The 16,508-nt window shown below is 38.2% G+C and overlaps 1 protein-coding gene across 12 annotated transcripts in view; it reads right to left on the bottom strand.

Annotated features, from left to right (window-relative positions):
- The window catches only part of ACBD5 (acyl-CoA binding domain containing 5), a gene marked incomplete at its 3' end in the record, with an annotated part of 35,918 nt that extends 19,993 nt beyond the window's left edge, over nt 1–15,925 (bottom strand). Inside the window, exons 1-6 of one of the 12 annotated variants that reach the window (XM_079912689.1) lie at nt 15,760–15,925; nt 14,276–14,434; nt 10,813–10,933; nt 7,421–7,493; nt 4,893–5,007; nt 4,756–4,788 (exon numbers count right to left, since the gene is read on the bottom strand). In XM_079912689.1, coding sequence (XP_079768815.1) covers nt 4,756–4,788; nt 4,893–5,007; nt 7,421–7,493; nt 10,813–10,933; nt 14,276–14,351 — 418 coding nt within the window. In that variant the 5' untranslated portion in view covers nt 14,352–14,434; nt 15,760–15,925. The other 11 variants (XM_079912688.1, XM_079912686.1, XM_079912692.1 and 8 more) reach the window with 11 other exon arrangements.
- Between the last annotated feature and the right edge of the window lie 583 nt (nt 15,926–16,508).

A 16,508-nucleotide genomic window follows, 5' to 3' on the forward strand; every position in this document is an offset into this window, starting at 1 on the left:
ATGTTGTAATTTTAAAATAATACTGTAATTCACAAATAACTAATAAAATAATCTTGAAGTAAAATGTTAGAATTTTAACATATAATGAACAGTATTATTTTCTTTGACAGTAAATATATGTACATTACATTAATTCCTCCAGTTATCAGTTCACAACAAAATGATAAAGCTATCTTAAATCCTTTCTGAACAAGACAGTGGATAAATTATTTTAAGGTAACATCGATCAAAATGTAAAGTTAAGAGATGATCTTTAATACACAGTAAATGAAGAGACAGTTGCTATAGGCTAGCATTTTGAAAACATACATAGCCTTGGCCCTAAAAGCAATCTTATCAATATTATAGTTGGACTACATTAAAAAGTTTTTTTTTTATAACTTTATTTATTTATTTATTTTTGGCTGTGTTGGGTCTTTGTTGCTGCGTGCAGGCTTTCTCTAGTTGTGGCGAGCGGGGGCCACTCTTCATTGCAGTGTGTGGGCTTCTCATTGCGGTGGCTTCTCTTTGTTGCGGAGCATGGGCTCTAGGCACACAGGCTTCAGTAGTTGTGGCACACAGGCTTCAGCAGTTGTGGCTTGCAGGCTCAGCAGTTGTGGCTCACAGGCTCTAGAGCGCTGGCTCAGTAGTTGCAGTGCACGGGCTTAGCTGCTCCGTGGCATGTGGGATCCTCCCGGACCAGGGCTTGAACCTGCATGCCCTGCATTGGCAGGTGGATTCTTAACCACTGAGCCACCAGGGAAGCCCCTAAAAAGTTTTTTATCCTTTTATTACCTTTAGGGCTTCAGGTGCACAACTTACATTATTATGTCTTTACAGTTAAGCTTTTTTTAAAAAAAGCATTAGTAAATGTGATTAATCACTTAAAAAGGCAAATTGTCCTATTACCCAAAGTCATACCTTGAGAGTAAATACATGGAAGCTTCTCAAACATTAACATGGAAAGGAATCACCTAAGATCTAGTTAAAAGGTTAGGATCTGAATCAGTAAGTCTGGGGTAATCTAAGATTCTGGATTGCCATAAAGCTCCAATGTGATGCCAGTGCTGACGGTTACTAGACCCCATTCTGTGATATTGGGAATTATAGTTCTGTAACTCTGAGATACTGAAGGCATCCTAAGTGGTTCTTGGCCAAAAACAGTGGTCTTCCTCCATAAACTGCTGGGCTTTATTTTCAATTATACAAGTCCATTTTGGATGCTCCCATGCATCCCAAATAACATATAAAATCTCCATTCATCTTAAACAGTCGGGCCTATATTCTTATTCTTATTATATTCCCTAATTAGTAGAACTAAGGAGTAAAAATTCAACTCTATCATAGGCATTATGGTCTATTCTCTCTTAGAGAATCATGATGGCAGCATAGCTTTTGGATCTCCCTTACTCTTTCCCTGACAACCAGAAAATAAAAAATAATAACAATTGACAAAAAAATAAATAAAAAACAGAAACACTCACCACCCACAGACACCTTCAACAAAACAAAGCATCAGGGAATCCCCAAAACCCCCATCAAATGGATGGTTGCAGCAAAACTACTTGACAGCATCACAGCAGCTCTGTGACGAGAGTTGCAGAAAGCACAGAGAATTACTAGTAAGCCCTACTCAACATCCAAAAATCAACGTAGTACACCATATTAATGGACTAAAGGATAAAAGCCACAAGATTATCACAACGGATGCAGAAAAAGCACTTGACAAAATCCAACACTCTTTCATGAATATAACGCTGAAGAAATTGAGAATACAAGAAAATTTCCTCAATCTGATAAAGGGCATCTAAGAAAACTCACTAGAATCATAATGTTAAAAGACTGAATGTTTTGTTGCTAAAATAAGGAACAAGACAAAGATGTCTGGGCTTCCCTGGTGGCGCAGTGGTTAAGAATCCGCCTGCCAATGCAGGGGACACGGGTTCGAGCCCTGGTCCAGGAAGCTCTCACATGCAGCAGAGTAACTAAGCCCATGTGCCACAACTACTGAAGCCCGTATGCCTAGAGCCCAAGCTCTGCAGCAAGAGAAGCCACCGCAATAAGAAGCCCGCGCACCTCAATGAAGAGCAGCCCCCGCTCGCCACAACTAGAGAAAGCCTGCACACAGCAACAAAGACCCAACGCAGCCAAAAATAAAATAAATTAATTTTTTAAAAAAAGGACAAAGATGTCTGCTTTTGTCATCTCTATTTAATACTGTACTGGAAGTTCTAGTTAGGGCAATCAGGCAAGAAAAATAAATAAAAGGCATCCAGACTGACAAGGAAGAAGTAAAATGATCTCTGCAGATGACATGCTCTTATACATAGAAAATCCTAAGTAATCTACAAAAAAACTATTAGAACTAATAAATGGTCAAGCAAGGTTGCAAGATACAAGATCAATATAGAAAAATTAATTGTATTTCTACAAGCTACCAACAAACGATTGAAAAATGAAATTAGAAAATTTAATTTACAATAGCAGCAAAAGAATAAAATAACTAGCAATTGAAAGAAATTAAAGAACATTTAAGTAAATGGATTAGAAGACGATATTGTTGAATGACAATACTTCCAAAAGTGATCTATGATTCATTGCAATCCCTAACAAAATTCCAGCTGGCCATTTTTGCAAACACTGACAAGCTGATTCTGAAGTTCATAGGGACATGCAAGGAATCAAGAATGGTCAAAAATGGGAATTCCCTGGTGGTCCAGTGGTTAGGGCTCTGCACTTCCACTGCAGGGGGCATGGGTTCGATTCCTGATCAGGGAATTAAGATCCCGCAAGCCGTGTGGCACGGCCAGAAAAAAGAAGTATAGTCAAAACAATGTTGAAAAAGAACAAAGTTGGAGAGCTTACACTTCCTGATTTCAAAACTTACTATGTATATATATTCTGAAAAAGCCCATGTGACATAGATAATCTGTTCTACTGGACCTAAACGGCTACTTTTAACAAGATTCTTTATTTAAGAAACAAACTCAAGATTGCAAACTGTCTTGCAAGTTGGCAATATCTTACAAAATTGGAAACACTTATCTAACGCCCACATCCTTTGATCCAACAATTATATTTCTAATATAATTTCTTACAGATATGCTTACACATATGTAAAGTGACATTTGTACATGGTTACTTTCAGCAGCATCTTTTGAAGATCAGAAGAGGAAACGATCTAAATTCCATTAGAGTGGTACAGGTTAAATAAATTATGGTATAGGTCCGCATCCCTTACAACTCTTGGATCTAGATACAATTTGAAATCCAGAGTTTTCTAATTTTGCAAAGGTCATATACTATACATAATGTATAGTATATGACACCTTCAACAGAGTCTAAGGTGGCTCTCACTAAAAAAAAAAAAAGTAAGATATTTGTAGCAAAATATAATAGCCGTACAAAATAGGATAAAAACTTAAAATAGCCTCATGTCATTTAAGGTCAAGGTTTGCTCCTCCTGGTAATGTTAGGACAGGTTTTGCTCTCAAACGGGTTATCAAAAAAGCTTTATCAAGCCTTTTGAACTCTTAAATTATAGCTAAGGGATTATGGATCTGAGGCTTTATTATCATTTTTCACTCTTCCTTGTTTTTATAGCTATAGTTGTTTCAACATTTGCCTCTGGCAGTCAGCTGGACACAACCAAAGCAGGTCCTGATTTATTCCCCTCTGCATCCTAATAACACACTTCACAAACAGAAAACATTTAATTTTTTTTCTGACTTGAAAAATTATGAATTATAAAGAAGATTATTTGTTAATATTTGACCCCTCTAGGTAGACAAATCAGAAACAGAGGGTGTGGTACAGAGTTATGCCCAGTAAAAGTCACCATCAGTTACTGTGGCGGACACAAACTGCAGACCTTATGACAGAACAGGAAGATGAATATTTTGATCAATTAGTAAAAGATGCCTTTTGAATGGAATGCCAGGAAAAAAAAAGGATGGGCAGGCTGATTTTTATTTAAAACATATATAATTGTCATTTAGAATGACTCTTAGGAGCTCATTTCACTCTATTTTCTAAAACAATTTAAAGAGCAACTGTTTACGGTTAATACCAGCAAATCTGCAGATTATTCAGCTCCTGCTAGTACGTAAAAAGATAAGACTTTCAATTTGTTACTGAGAACATGAAAACAGAACTCTAAAAAAAAAAGACCAAGTGAGGTGAATTCACTGACGTCTTGTTTTAGCTAGCTACACTAGAGTTAAACCATACTATAAACATATTCACTTAAAATTAGCTAGCAAGTCATTTCAGCCATAGCAATATAATAGCTAATATAATTAATAAATCAAAATAGAAAATATGAATCATAAAAATAAAACCACGAATTCTGTTATAATTTTGTATACAAATGAACCGTCTGTCATGTTTTAATAACCTAAGGGTAAAAATTACGGTTTATACCAACAAGCACCTACTGAATAGCACAGGGAACTCTGCTCAATATTCTGTAATAACCTAAATGGGAAAATAATTTGAAAAAGAATAGATACATGTATATGTATATAACTGAATCACTTCGCTGTACACTGAAACTAAACAACATTGTTAATCAACTATGCTCCAATATAAAATAAATTTTTTTTTAAAACTCTGAAAAAAAAAATTAAGGTTTATAATATTTTGGAAGTTTGTGCAATGTATTTGCTTGAAAGAAAACTCTTGAGTGAAAAGCCCATAAGTTATACAAATTTGTGCAGAGTTCTTTTGGCATATAAATTTTAAACCAAAGTTTCACATGGATTTCATTATTCCTACCTTCTAAGTATTTAGAGATTTTCTCCACTCGGACTGGCATGTGAAAGTAAAAAAAAAAAATTAGACATATAATATAAATATTAATGCATGCATAATGTATCAGCTGCTGAACGAAAAACTAGGTAAAAGAGTCCAACCTGAGGTTAAATCAGAACTTCTGCCACTCTTTTTGTCTTCTATAATTTCATAAAACGGACCAATGACATGTAGCAATTCTTCAACTTTTTCAGTCATTGGCATAGTTTCAAGAATCTGTAATCAAAAGAAACAAATCCTGTGAAAACCAACTATTAATGTGATCCACACTAGCACCAAATAATATATTTATAATTTACTTACTGATAACTTTGAGATTTGAAGTGCTTTTACAGACTCCTGAAAGTATCTATGTTAATTACATATTGATGCCTATACCACCCTAGGAAAATTTCAAGTAAAGATTTAAAAGCGTTCTCATTTTCAAAACTATTTTACATAAGCTTCGTGTAAAATTTTATACAATAAGCCATAGATTGTGCATTAAGCACTAAAGGCCCTAATGTAAAATAAAATAGAAAATTGTGGGGTTAGAGTAAAATTATTGTGTGTTCTTTAACACCAAGGTAGTGTTTTTAAAAGGGTGTCAAGTAAAGTAGGAAATGGCAACCACTTTCAGACACCTTCATAACTACGGGCCAATTTAGAATCATCAAGTTTAAAGAGCAAGGTAAATTAGGTGAAAAAGTATTCAAATAAAGAACCATCAACTGATGACTGACAAAATAAAGTATTTCTATATATGGAATATTTTGCAGATATTAAAAAGACTATGATTAGTTCTGTGTGTGCTGACTGGAAAAATATCTATAAATTTTTTTTTACAGGCAAAAAGCTAGCAGCTGCACAGTATGTTTAATATGATACCATTATTCGTTTTCTTTCTTTTTTTAAATAATAGGATATATATATACACACGTCTTTTCTGTATCAATCTACAACATACAATTAAAAGTAATTACCACTAAATAGTTAAAATGGAGGGAATGAGGAAAGATTATAACAATATTTAAAGAAAAAAGAATGTTATCAAACCAAAGCTGTACATTATCGTTCTCTCTCTGCTTTTGAAAGACTCCTTTGTTCTGCTACTGATACACTTAACAGCCAAAAGAACTACGCTCTGACCTCTTTTATAGAAAAACAAAGTCCACCAAATAAAAATTGTGAAAATGTAACGAAGTGCACAACTTTGAGCAATGTAGAAGACATTAAAACAAAACAAATTACTCTGAATCTACCAAATAAAAATTACTACAGAGATTAATACTATCAAAGCATCTGGCAAAAAAATATTCCTTTTTTACATATTTTCTCTATGTTCAAAGATTATTTAAGATTATTATACATATCTAGATTTCACAACTTCTGATCCATTACCAACATATCAATACAAATGTTCCTTTATAAAAAGGCAGTAAGATCATCTTTAAAAATCCATGATTTCTTCATTAATTTGCTCCTTGAAGAGCTAGTTAATAAAGAATGCCCTCTTAACTAGTTACCAGAGAAACTAAAAGCATCCTTGTCTTATTCTGCTTCTGAAGGATTTTTACATTCACAGAAAAATGCTTGTTACTGATAAATCCAGTGATAGAAACATCTCAACTTATGAGTCAACACTTGTATGAGAATACTGTTGGGCAGTCTTTTTACCTATTTCTCATAAAAAGTTTGAAAACAGAAATGTTTTCAAGACAGCCCAGTTAAGTCCCACACTCCTGAGTAAGGGAAATCAGTATTTGAAAAGATTCCTATCTATATACTTTCTGCAGAAGTCAACGATAGAGAAAGATAAGAAAGATGAAAAAATGAAAACACGGGACTTCTCTGGTGGCACAGTGGTTAAGAATCCGCCTTCCAATGCAGGGGACACAGGTTCGATCCCTGGTCCGGGAAGATTCCCACATGCCACGGAGCACCTAAGCCCATATGCCACAACTGCTGAGCCTGTGCAGCCCACAAGCCACAACTACTGAGCCCGTGTGCCACAACTACAGAAGCCCACGTGCCTAGAGCCCATGCTCCACAACAAGAAGCCATTGCAATGAGAAGCCCGCGCACCACAACGAAGAGTAGCCACTCGCCGCAACTCAAGAAGGCCCGCGTGCAGCAACAAAGACCCAATGCAGCCAAAAATAAATAAAATAAAATAAATAAATTTAGTTGAAAAAACAAAAGAAAAGAAAATAGCATGTCCCCACAATGTGACACATCTGAAGGAAAAAACATTTACCTTAAGATGAACTTTGATGAGACAGATAAAGCCCTGATAAGCTCAATAATCTAGATTCTATATTTTAACACATTACAATCTCTTTGTTCCTAAAAACAAAGCAGCTAATTTGCTTGATAACAAAACTAAATCAAAGCTGCTCTAAATAGGGACCTCCCTGGTGGTCCAATGGGTAGGACTCTGTGCTCCCAGTGCAGGGGGCCCAGGTACGATCCCTTGTCGGGGAACTAAATCCCACATTCATGCTGCACCTAAAGAGCCCACATGCCTCAACGAAGATCCCGTGGGCCACAGCTAAGACCTGGCACAGCCAAAATAAATAAATAAATAAATATTTTTTTTAAAAAACTGCTCTAAGTAGTTTTATTTTCTATTGTGAATTATTTTCCCTACCTTTTTCATTTCTTCAACGTATGCAATCATGGCTTCCTCTTTGGTCATATCACCCAATGAACTCCAAGCATCCCTAGAAATAAAAATATCCAATTAACTACAGAAAGACACCTGATTTCAATTGCTCAGAATACAATTTATAGTTATTGCTATAGGATCATTAATTTAAAACAGGCTTTACTTAAAGCTATATTAATGTTTCCAAAGGATCTCTTTAAATGCACCACCTTGAAGAAAAATATCACAGTGAATAAAATGGCAAACTAAATAGTAGCTAAAACTAATTAGTATAAAACCTATCTATAGATCATAGATTATAGGGACTACATTATATAGTCTCTATAATCTCTATATAGATTATACAGACCATAGACTTCATAATTATTTGCTAAGAACTCTTTAAAAGTCTTTATATCATTATAAATAACAGTGACAAAAATGAACATTTTAGAAACTACATGAACTGTCACAGTCATGTTTCAAATGAACAGAAGTTTTGGTTAATTTTTTTAAATAATTTATTTAATTTATTTATTTTTGGCTGCATTGGGTCTTCGTTGCTGCACGTGGGCTTTCTCTAGTTGTGGCGACCAGGGGCTACTCTTCGTTGCGGTGCGCGGGCTTCTCATTGTGGTGGCTTGTCTTGTTGTGGAGCACGGGCTCTAGGCGCCTGGGCTTCAGCAGTTGTGGCTCATGGGCTCAGTAGTTGTGGCTCACGGGCTCTAGAGTGCAGGCTCAGTAGTTGTGGCGCACAGAATTAGTTGCTCTGCAGCATGTGGGATCTTCCTGGACCAGGGCTGGAACCCGTGTCCCCTGTATGGGCAGGTGGATTCTTAACCACTGCGCCACCAGGGAAGCCCATGCCTGCATTCTAGAGCCCACGCGCCTAGAGCCCATGTTCCACAGCAAGAGAAGTGACTGCAATGAGAAGCCCGCGCACTGCAATGAGGAGCAGCCCCCGCTCGGCGCAACTAGAGAAAGCCCACGCGCAGCAACAAAGACCCAAGGCAGCCAAAAGTAATAAATAAATTAAAATAAATAAATTTATATTAAAAAATAAGAGTCTAACACTTGAAAAATGGAAAAGGTTTCTTACCTCTAAAAAAAAATGAAAATGTGAGGGGCAGGAAAATTTTAAAGTCTCAAATAATGAGAAGAGCCCTTTGAAATTTTTGCCTAAAAAGAAAACCTCTCAATTTAGAGACACTTTCCAGAAGCAGTTTAACTCCACCAAAGGTCAGTTCTGAGGAAAATCGTTAAGTAAATAAGTTTTCTTCAAACAGCTTAAATAACATATTGCTCTTACATTTAACCTAATATGACTAGTCATAAAGATCTTAGAGGAAAGTACAGGACTAAGAAATCCTCAAGGATGAGGTATCACCTCACACCAGTCAGAATGGCCATCATCAAAAAATCTATAGACAATAAATGCTGGAGAGGGTGTGGAGAAAAGGGAACCCTCTTGCTCTGTCGGTGGGAATGTAAATTGATACAGCCACTATGGAGAACAGTATGGAGGTTCCTTAAAAAACTAAAAATAGAACTACCATATTACCCAGCAATCCCACTACTGGGCATATACCCTGAGAAAACCATAATTCAAAAAGAGTCATGTACCACAATGTTCGTTGCAGTTCTATTTACAATAGCCAGGACACGGAAACAACCTAAGTGTCCATCGACAGATGAATGGATAAATATGTGACACATATATACAATGGAATATTACTCAGCCATAAAAAGAAATGAAATTGAGTTATTTGTAGTGAGGTGGATGGACCTAGAGACTGTCAAACAGAGTGAAGTAAGTCAGAAAGAGAAAAATAAATACCGAATGCTAACACATATATATATGGAATCTAAAAAAAAAAAAATGGTTCTAAAGAACCTAGGGGCAGGACAGGAATAAAGACGCAGACATAGAGAATGGACTTGAGGACACGGGGAGGGGGAAGGGTAAGCTGGGACAAAGTGAGAGAGTGGCATGGACTTACATATACTACCAAATGTAAAATAGCTAGTGGGAAGCAGCCACATAGCAAAGGGAGATCAGCTCGGTGCTTTGTGACCACGTAGAGGGGTGGGATAGGTAGGGTGGGAGGGAGACACAAGAGGGAGGCAATATGGGGATGTATGTGTATGTATAGCTGATTCACTTTGTTATACAGCAGAAACTAACATACCATTGTAAAGCAATTATACTCCAATAAAGATGTTAAAAAAAAAAAAAAAAGAAAGAAATACCCAAAGGAGTTTAAGGACTTCCAATGCAGGGTGAAGAAACTTAGCCATCAAAACATGTGGCTCTTAAAGACTTCCTCTGCCAATTAGCACACTCTGTTCCTGACATACATGACGTATGGTCATGTTAGACATCAGACATCCTGTTAGACATTTGTCACCTCTTCAATAGTGTTTAAGAACATCAAATGTTACTCAACTGGAAACATGGCAGAGGTATTCTGTGATTCTATTAAATATATTAAAAATGAAATTTCTATTCAAGTACAGTGGGACAAGAGTGACAGCTTAGAGAAAAAGTAAGGCAGAACCTGAGTCATGCTCCTAGTTATTTATTATCTCAATAGCTCAAAGCAAACAAGGTCACCTGACAAGCAAGAGGTCACTCTTCTTCTTGGCAGGTAAAAGAGGCAGGAGAGTCTGTTTAATATAGTTTGGGACTTTAATATAGTCCCTTTAATATAGTTTGGGACTTATTCTTGCCATAATAAAAAGAACAAACTCCATAAAAGGAAACACTAATTGAAAATGCTCTTATATCTTTGATAAATCTACCTCTTTTGGTTTTATTGTCTTCTTTTCTTCCCCAAGACCTTCCTATTTGTGTGAAATTGTGTTAAGAGCACACAGAGGGGGCTTCCCTGGTGGCACAGTGGTTAAGAATCCACCTGCCAATGCAAGGGACACAGGTTCAAGCCCTGGTCCAGGAAGATCCCACATGCCATAGAGCAACTAAGCCCGTGTGCCACAACTACTGAGCCTGCGCTCTAGAGCCCGCGAGCCACAACTACTGAGCCCGCGTGCCACAACTACTGAAGCCCACACACCTACAGCCCACGGTCCGCAACAAGAGAAGCCACCGCATTGAGAAGCCCGCACACCGCAACAAAGAGTAGACCCTGCTCGTTGCAACTAGCAAAAGCCCACATGTAGCAATGGAGACCCAACGCAGCCAAAAATAAATAAAGAAATTTATTTTTTAAAAAAACCCTTGTTTAAAAAAAAAAAAGAACACACAGAGGATAAAAATGTATCCAGTACCTAGAATACTTTGTGCACAGAATAATCCATAACCACATAAGTAACAGTCATATGATAATTATGTCATTAAACTCAAAATTCTTTCATAGCTCTCTACATAAAATTACCATTTATATCTTCCAATAGGATCCCAGAATCCAGGCCTTGATAGTTTACAGGGTCCTTCAGTTGCCTGCTTATAAAAGCTATAGAACTTGAGCATCATTTCATTTGTTGGCTGGAATGAACCTATTGGAAACATACATTAAGTAAGATCACTTGGAGAACACAATTGATGAGCTAATGCTTAGCTTACTAACAGTGATTTTTTAATATTTCATTAATAGTTCAGATAATTTATTCTTATTTTACAGAAATAAAAGTTATGGCTCAGTTTATTTCTTTGATTTGAAAAAACTCTGAAATTTTACACTTTAATAACAACGCCTAACATAGTTCAATAAATAAGAGAATAAAAGAATAAAAATGTTGTAGACGTAACCAAAATAACTGGCAAATGTCATTTAAAAAAAATAAATTAAAATATAGAATAACTATCATGCAACTGTAATAAGGTATTTCTATTAAAAAATTATGACAAACCACACTGACTATAGCACAAATGAAAGTTAAATGTATACTCTGCTTAATAAAACTGCAACAGTAAGAAATTCAACTTCTCTTGGCCAAATTTCCGATTTCTCAGGGGATTAGGAACTTTGGCTAAAGCCAACCAGTGTGTACTGTGATAGAAAAAGAATTAATCCAAGATAAAATAGATTTCTCACTTCCTACCTCCATAGTTTTGGACATGCCAATTTTTTGAGGATCAGTCTTCACATGTTTCTAGGTTATCAATAAACTTTTTTATGTTTAAAGTTTTCAAATTGTTTGAACAAATGCTATAAGTTGCAATACTCTTAATGAGAGAGAAAAATTGGAATATAAATGTTTTATAATAACTAACTGGCTAAATAATTATGATATACATAAATTATGGGATTCTTTATAACTACCGCCCTTAAAATTTTTACTGTAGAAAAATATTAAAAATAGCATGAGAAAAGTTTCAACATCTACCATAAAATGAGTTAAACAGCAGTTTAAAACAGCATATCCAGCACAATCCATTTTTACAAAATAAGTACTTATATACTTAAAAAGCAGAGTAGAAGGAAACATGTCAAAATGTTAAAAGAGGATAGATATCGCTGTCATAGGCATATAGATTACTTCTAGTTTCTTTTTTGCTTATTTGCATTTTTAAAAAATTTACATTTATTGTGCATTACTTTTGTTCCAAAATTTATTATAAAAACAAAAATTAAAACTGTAAAAAGATGTTTTTAAAACTTCACAGATTGCGTAATAATCTGATAACATGTAGTAATCAAAAGCTAGTAGTTTATAAACATCGTGAAAATTACAACACAGACAAGCTGAGAGCTGGTGTTTCAGTTTTGGCCAGGAGTGAATAATTAATTCCAAAATCACAATAATAAATTAGCTACACAATATATGCTCATTTAGGAATATCCATTAGATACAGTGTTTCAATGATATAGTCTTTATACAGCAGAGGGGAAAAAAATGGAGAAACTATAGTTAAAAATGGTTACCTATTTAAAAAAAAAATGGTTACCTACTTAAATGACACAAACCTAAATTTAAAACATCAAAAGCCTCATCTCATAATATCTTCAGTAAGTCAATCAACTGAGATTTAAAAGTTTATTGGTTAAGGTGAGTAACATATACATTAGGTTAAAGCAAAAACTAATAACATATATTGAATATATTCTGTGTATAAGACACTAGATAAAGTATAGTCTCTATCCTCAAGGTGCTCACACACAACATCTTACCGAAAAATCTGAACAAACTTTTTGGCCAACCCAATACATTTGATATGTATGTGTTTAAAACATAATATAGGAAAATAAATTTCTAAAGGTCAAGGGCATACCAAACATAGGTGCTATAGGATTCATTATAACTTTATGCCATAGATAAAGATTAAGCAACAAGCAACATAAAAACTATAAGAATATCTGCAAAATAATCCAGGACAGATGACAAAACTTAAAAGTTTTACTATAAAACTATTTAATGATTCATTATAACAATACTTCTGCTTCAATTATTATCAGTTTAGTTTCAGGAGATAATAGTACAGTACTGAACATTGCCCCACCCAGCTGCCCTTTGGCAGAGGTTGTTAACTTGGCAATACCTTCTTAAATGTTATATAAACACAAACTGTATTTACACTTATATGGGTTTCCTAATGAGTGATATATGGTGTCAGCAAAGATAGCAAACTATCATCAAGTCTAGCTCTATCAATTTTCAAAAAATATAAAAATGTGTGATTCAGAAGTAAGGATGAAGGTACCATTTAAACAAAACTCTTAGAATCATGCCTTCATGTAAACTCTCTTCATCAGACATTTAAAAAATCAATACCTAAATAAGTTCCTATGTTATTTCTCTACATTTTGTTCATTCATTCTTCTTTCAATCCCTCATATGTCCTCCTCCAATTTGGTGTTTGAGATTACAAAAGGAAAGCTATTTTGTGTATATTTGTTTTCAAAACCTTTTGTATCTGCACTTAATGAATGTTTGTTAATAGTATTGAACATTCATTACTTAGCCAAATGATAATTAATGAAAATAGGGAACATGACATTAAATACTATAGTAGTATATTAGTGTTATATTCAGTTAATTTTACACTCTGGCACAATGATAGTAGTTAAAAGTATCATTAAAAAAATACACGTTTATTGTGGAAAAATACACGTTTATTGCAGAAAAATATGAAGTGAAAAGTCAAATTCCCCCTTTCCAAGCCTCTCCACCGAAAAAATATTTGAATAACGGCCTTAAACTTCCCAACATTTGTCAAAGACATAAAATTACAAATTCAAAAAGCTCTGCAAAACCCCAAACAGCATTAATATGAAGGAAACCATACCAAGACAGATCATAATCAAACTGCTCAAAACCAACGATAAAGAGAAAAATCTTGACAGAAGCCAGAGAAACGACAGGCTAAATATGAAAGAACAGCTCCAAGGACTTTTCATCCAAGGTGCAAAGGTCCCATACGAGTATCAAAAAGAGAACACTAGGACCATAGAACAGGTTTTTTTTTTAAGTAGTAAATATATATGTACTTTTAAAATAAGAGAAATCGTTTTACAAATGAATATAGTTGTTCTTTCCTTTCTTTCCCTTCATATCAAAAGTTTTCAAAAAGTAGACTTTATGAGTATGCGGCCCTAGGCATCCCCATCCCAGATTTTTTAAAAACATACCCAAATCCGCAGTCATTAAGGGACTTTTCTTTTCGACAACAATATAAACTGCTTAAAATCTGGATAATATATTTGTCTCAGGCTTGAAAGATCAGCAGGCAATTAATTCCTATCCGACACCTCCCCTTCAATAACATGCCTTTTCAACGCAAAAGAAGTAGGTTAAATAAGCAAGACTAGAAGCAGAAAGAAGGCTAAAGGAGGTGAGATTCAGAAACTGGGGCCTCAAGCCTCTGCAGAAGGCTTGTCCAGCCGGGCATGCACGTACCATTTTTCGGCAAACTCTGGATCACCTTCACCGCCGCCTCAAACCGGGTTTCATGCACGGATCTCGTGTCCGCCATCTCCAGCCTCCAGCGCCGGCCCCGGTCCCAAGGTCTGTCGGCTGGAATCAGGCAGCAGCAGCAGCACCACCTTTCCCAGGAGCCTGCATGAAACTGGAACATGGAGCGCAGCCGCGGATCAACATGCCCAAAGGGAGGAGGACCCGGAGCGCAGCTGGTCAGTTCCCCGTGGCCCTGCCCTATCCAGGCCACACAGTCTGAGATGGCCCGGCTCCTTCCTCCTCCCCGGGGCGTGACCTAGGCTGGGGAGGCCGGGCCGCCCAGACAGAAAAACAACTCACCGAGAGGAAGAGCATCTCTAGCAGAAGGCGGAGGGGCCCCGGGCACTGGTGGTCGCTGTGCCGCTGACCCACCCGCAGGACCCTGGCGGAGCGGCCACACCCCCCATCCCGGCGAGGTCCGTCCGTCCGTCCGCGCCCTCCCCGCAGCCCCGCCCCAGAGTCTTGGGGGGACCCACTCTCTACCGCCACCGTCGCCGCGCAGCAAACTCCACCCACCCGCCCAGCAGCCTTGGCGATGACGCGCGCCGTCTGTCTGTCCCTGGAAAAGGGCCGGAGAAAGCGGAAAAGAAGAGCAGCGAGATGGATCGGCGGAGGGCCCCGGGCTCGTTGTTTGAACAGGCCCGACCGATGTGTCGGCGCCAGGGCAGCCGAGGCGGGGTTGCAGCGCGTGTAGGCACCGCTGGGCAAAAAAATGACTGTGGTCCCCAGCGCCTGTCCTCTCTTAGGTTAAGGTTTGAGAAAGGTGATGGGACTTAAGCAAAGAGCTTTAGATCCAGAGAGACCTGGTGCGAACCTTAAATTCTGCCATTTAAGTTCTGCGACCTAGGGCAAGTTACTTAGCCTCTCCAGCGGCAATCTTCCTAACACCCGAAAGGGTAGATGAAAGGATTAGGGATGGATGGAGGTACTTAGCAGTGCTTGGCTCGCAGGTCTTTGACAGCTTTAGCCGCCCCGAGACAAGGACGTCCGAGCAACAACCAAAGGAGAGGGGAGGTTGCCCGCTACTTAGACTGGGCGGGGGGAGGGAGAGCACCTTCCCTTGCACCAACACCGACTTCGATCCCCAGGGATCCGGGCTCCGTACAGCTCCAGCCCGAGCTAATGGGCGACAGGGCGTGGGGGAGGGGCGAACGAGGGACCAGTACGGATCATCAACCCTAGAAAGAGGTACCCTGGGCCTTCACCTTTCTAGCACATCGCCCCGCGTCCTCAGGCATCCAGGAAGCGCCCCCAGGCCCAAGGCGGGGGTACTGCTATAGGTTCTGGGGGTGGAGTCCTGCTGCCCGGAAATCCCAAAGTCGCCAGGTCCCTTTGTCAGTTCGGGAGGGGTTAGGAGGGTGACTAGTCTAAATCTAGGCGCAGACTCTAAGTTACTCTTCCCTTGGAGCCGCAGTGCCGGCATTTACCTTGGTATTGCCGGGCAAGGCCTGTCCGGTAAGGTCCCCGACGCCCGCCCCTCGCCCTGCCCCGCGGGCTTGTGGGAAATGTAGTCCCCGCTCCGGGCGCTTCCGGACACCTCCCTCTGGCGGCGGGCGTTCCTCCCACCTGTTCCGGTTCGTTTTCTCTGTCCCGCAGATGCTGGAGCCGTTGCGACGGAAGTCCCGCCTTCCTGCTGCGTCGCACTTTGTGCTGCTTCAAAACTCCACATCCGCTTCCAGCTAAAGGGATAGACACTCAGTGGTCCTTTCAGAGGTATCCAGGTGGGGCTGGACTGGAGTGGGAGAGCTGGGGTCTTGTTTCTTGCTTCTGATGCTTACTAACTTTGAGATCGTGTGCTGTTAGATTACCGTCAGGTAATAAAAACTACGGCTTACTGAGTGCCTGATACTTGCCAAGCACATAATATGTATTCCAAAAACGCTGTAGGGTGTTTGTCAATGAGGAAATTGAACCATATTAACTCATTTGCCCAGGGTCAAGTAGCAGTAAGTACAGGAGTAAGTAGAGAGAGCCAGGAGTCAGTCAATGCAAAAAACTCTTGCTTTATATCTTGGATTTTTTCCAGGACAGCAGAGTGTAAGAAACTAACAGTGTCCAACTAGGGAGATTTTATGTGTTTAATATCTACCGCTTCCTCTACTCTTTCCTTGCTCTTTTATTATGTATCTTTTCAGTTCCAGTCAGTCGTGCATACTTATAAGAGGGCTTGGGTATT

This window comes from Stenella coeruleoalba (assembly GCF_951394435.1).
Source record: "Stenella coeruleoalba genome assembly, chromosome: 2".
Taxonomy (NCBI): Eukaryota; Metazoa; Chordata; class Mammalia; order Artiodactyla; family Delphinidae; genus Stenella; species Stenella coeruleoalba.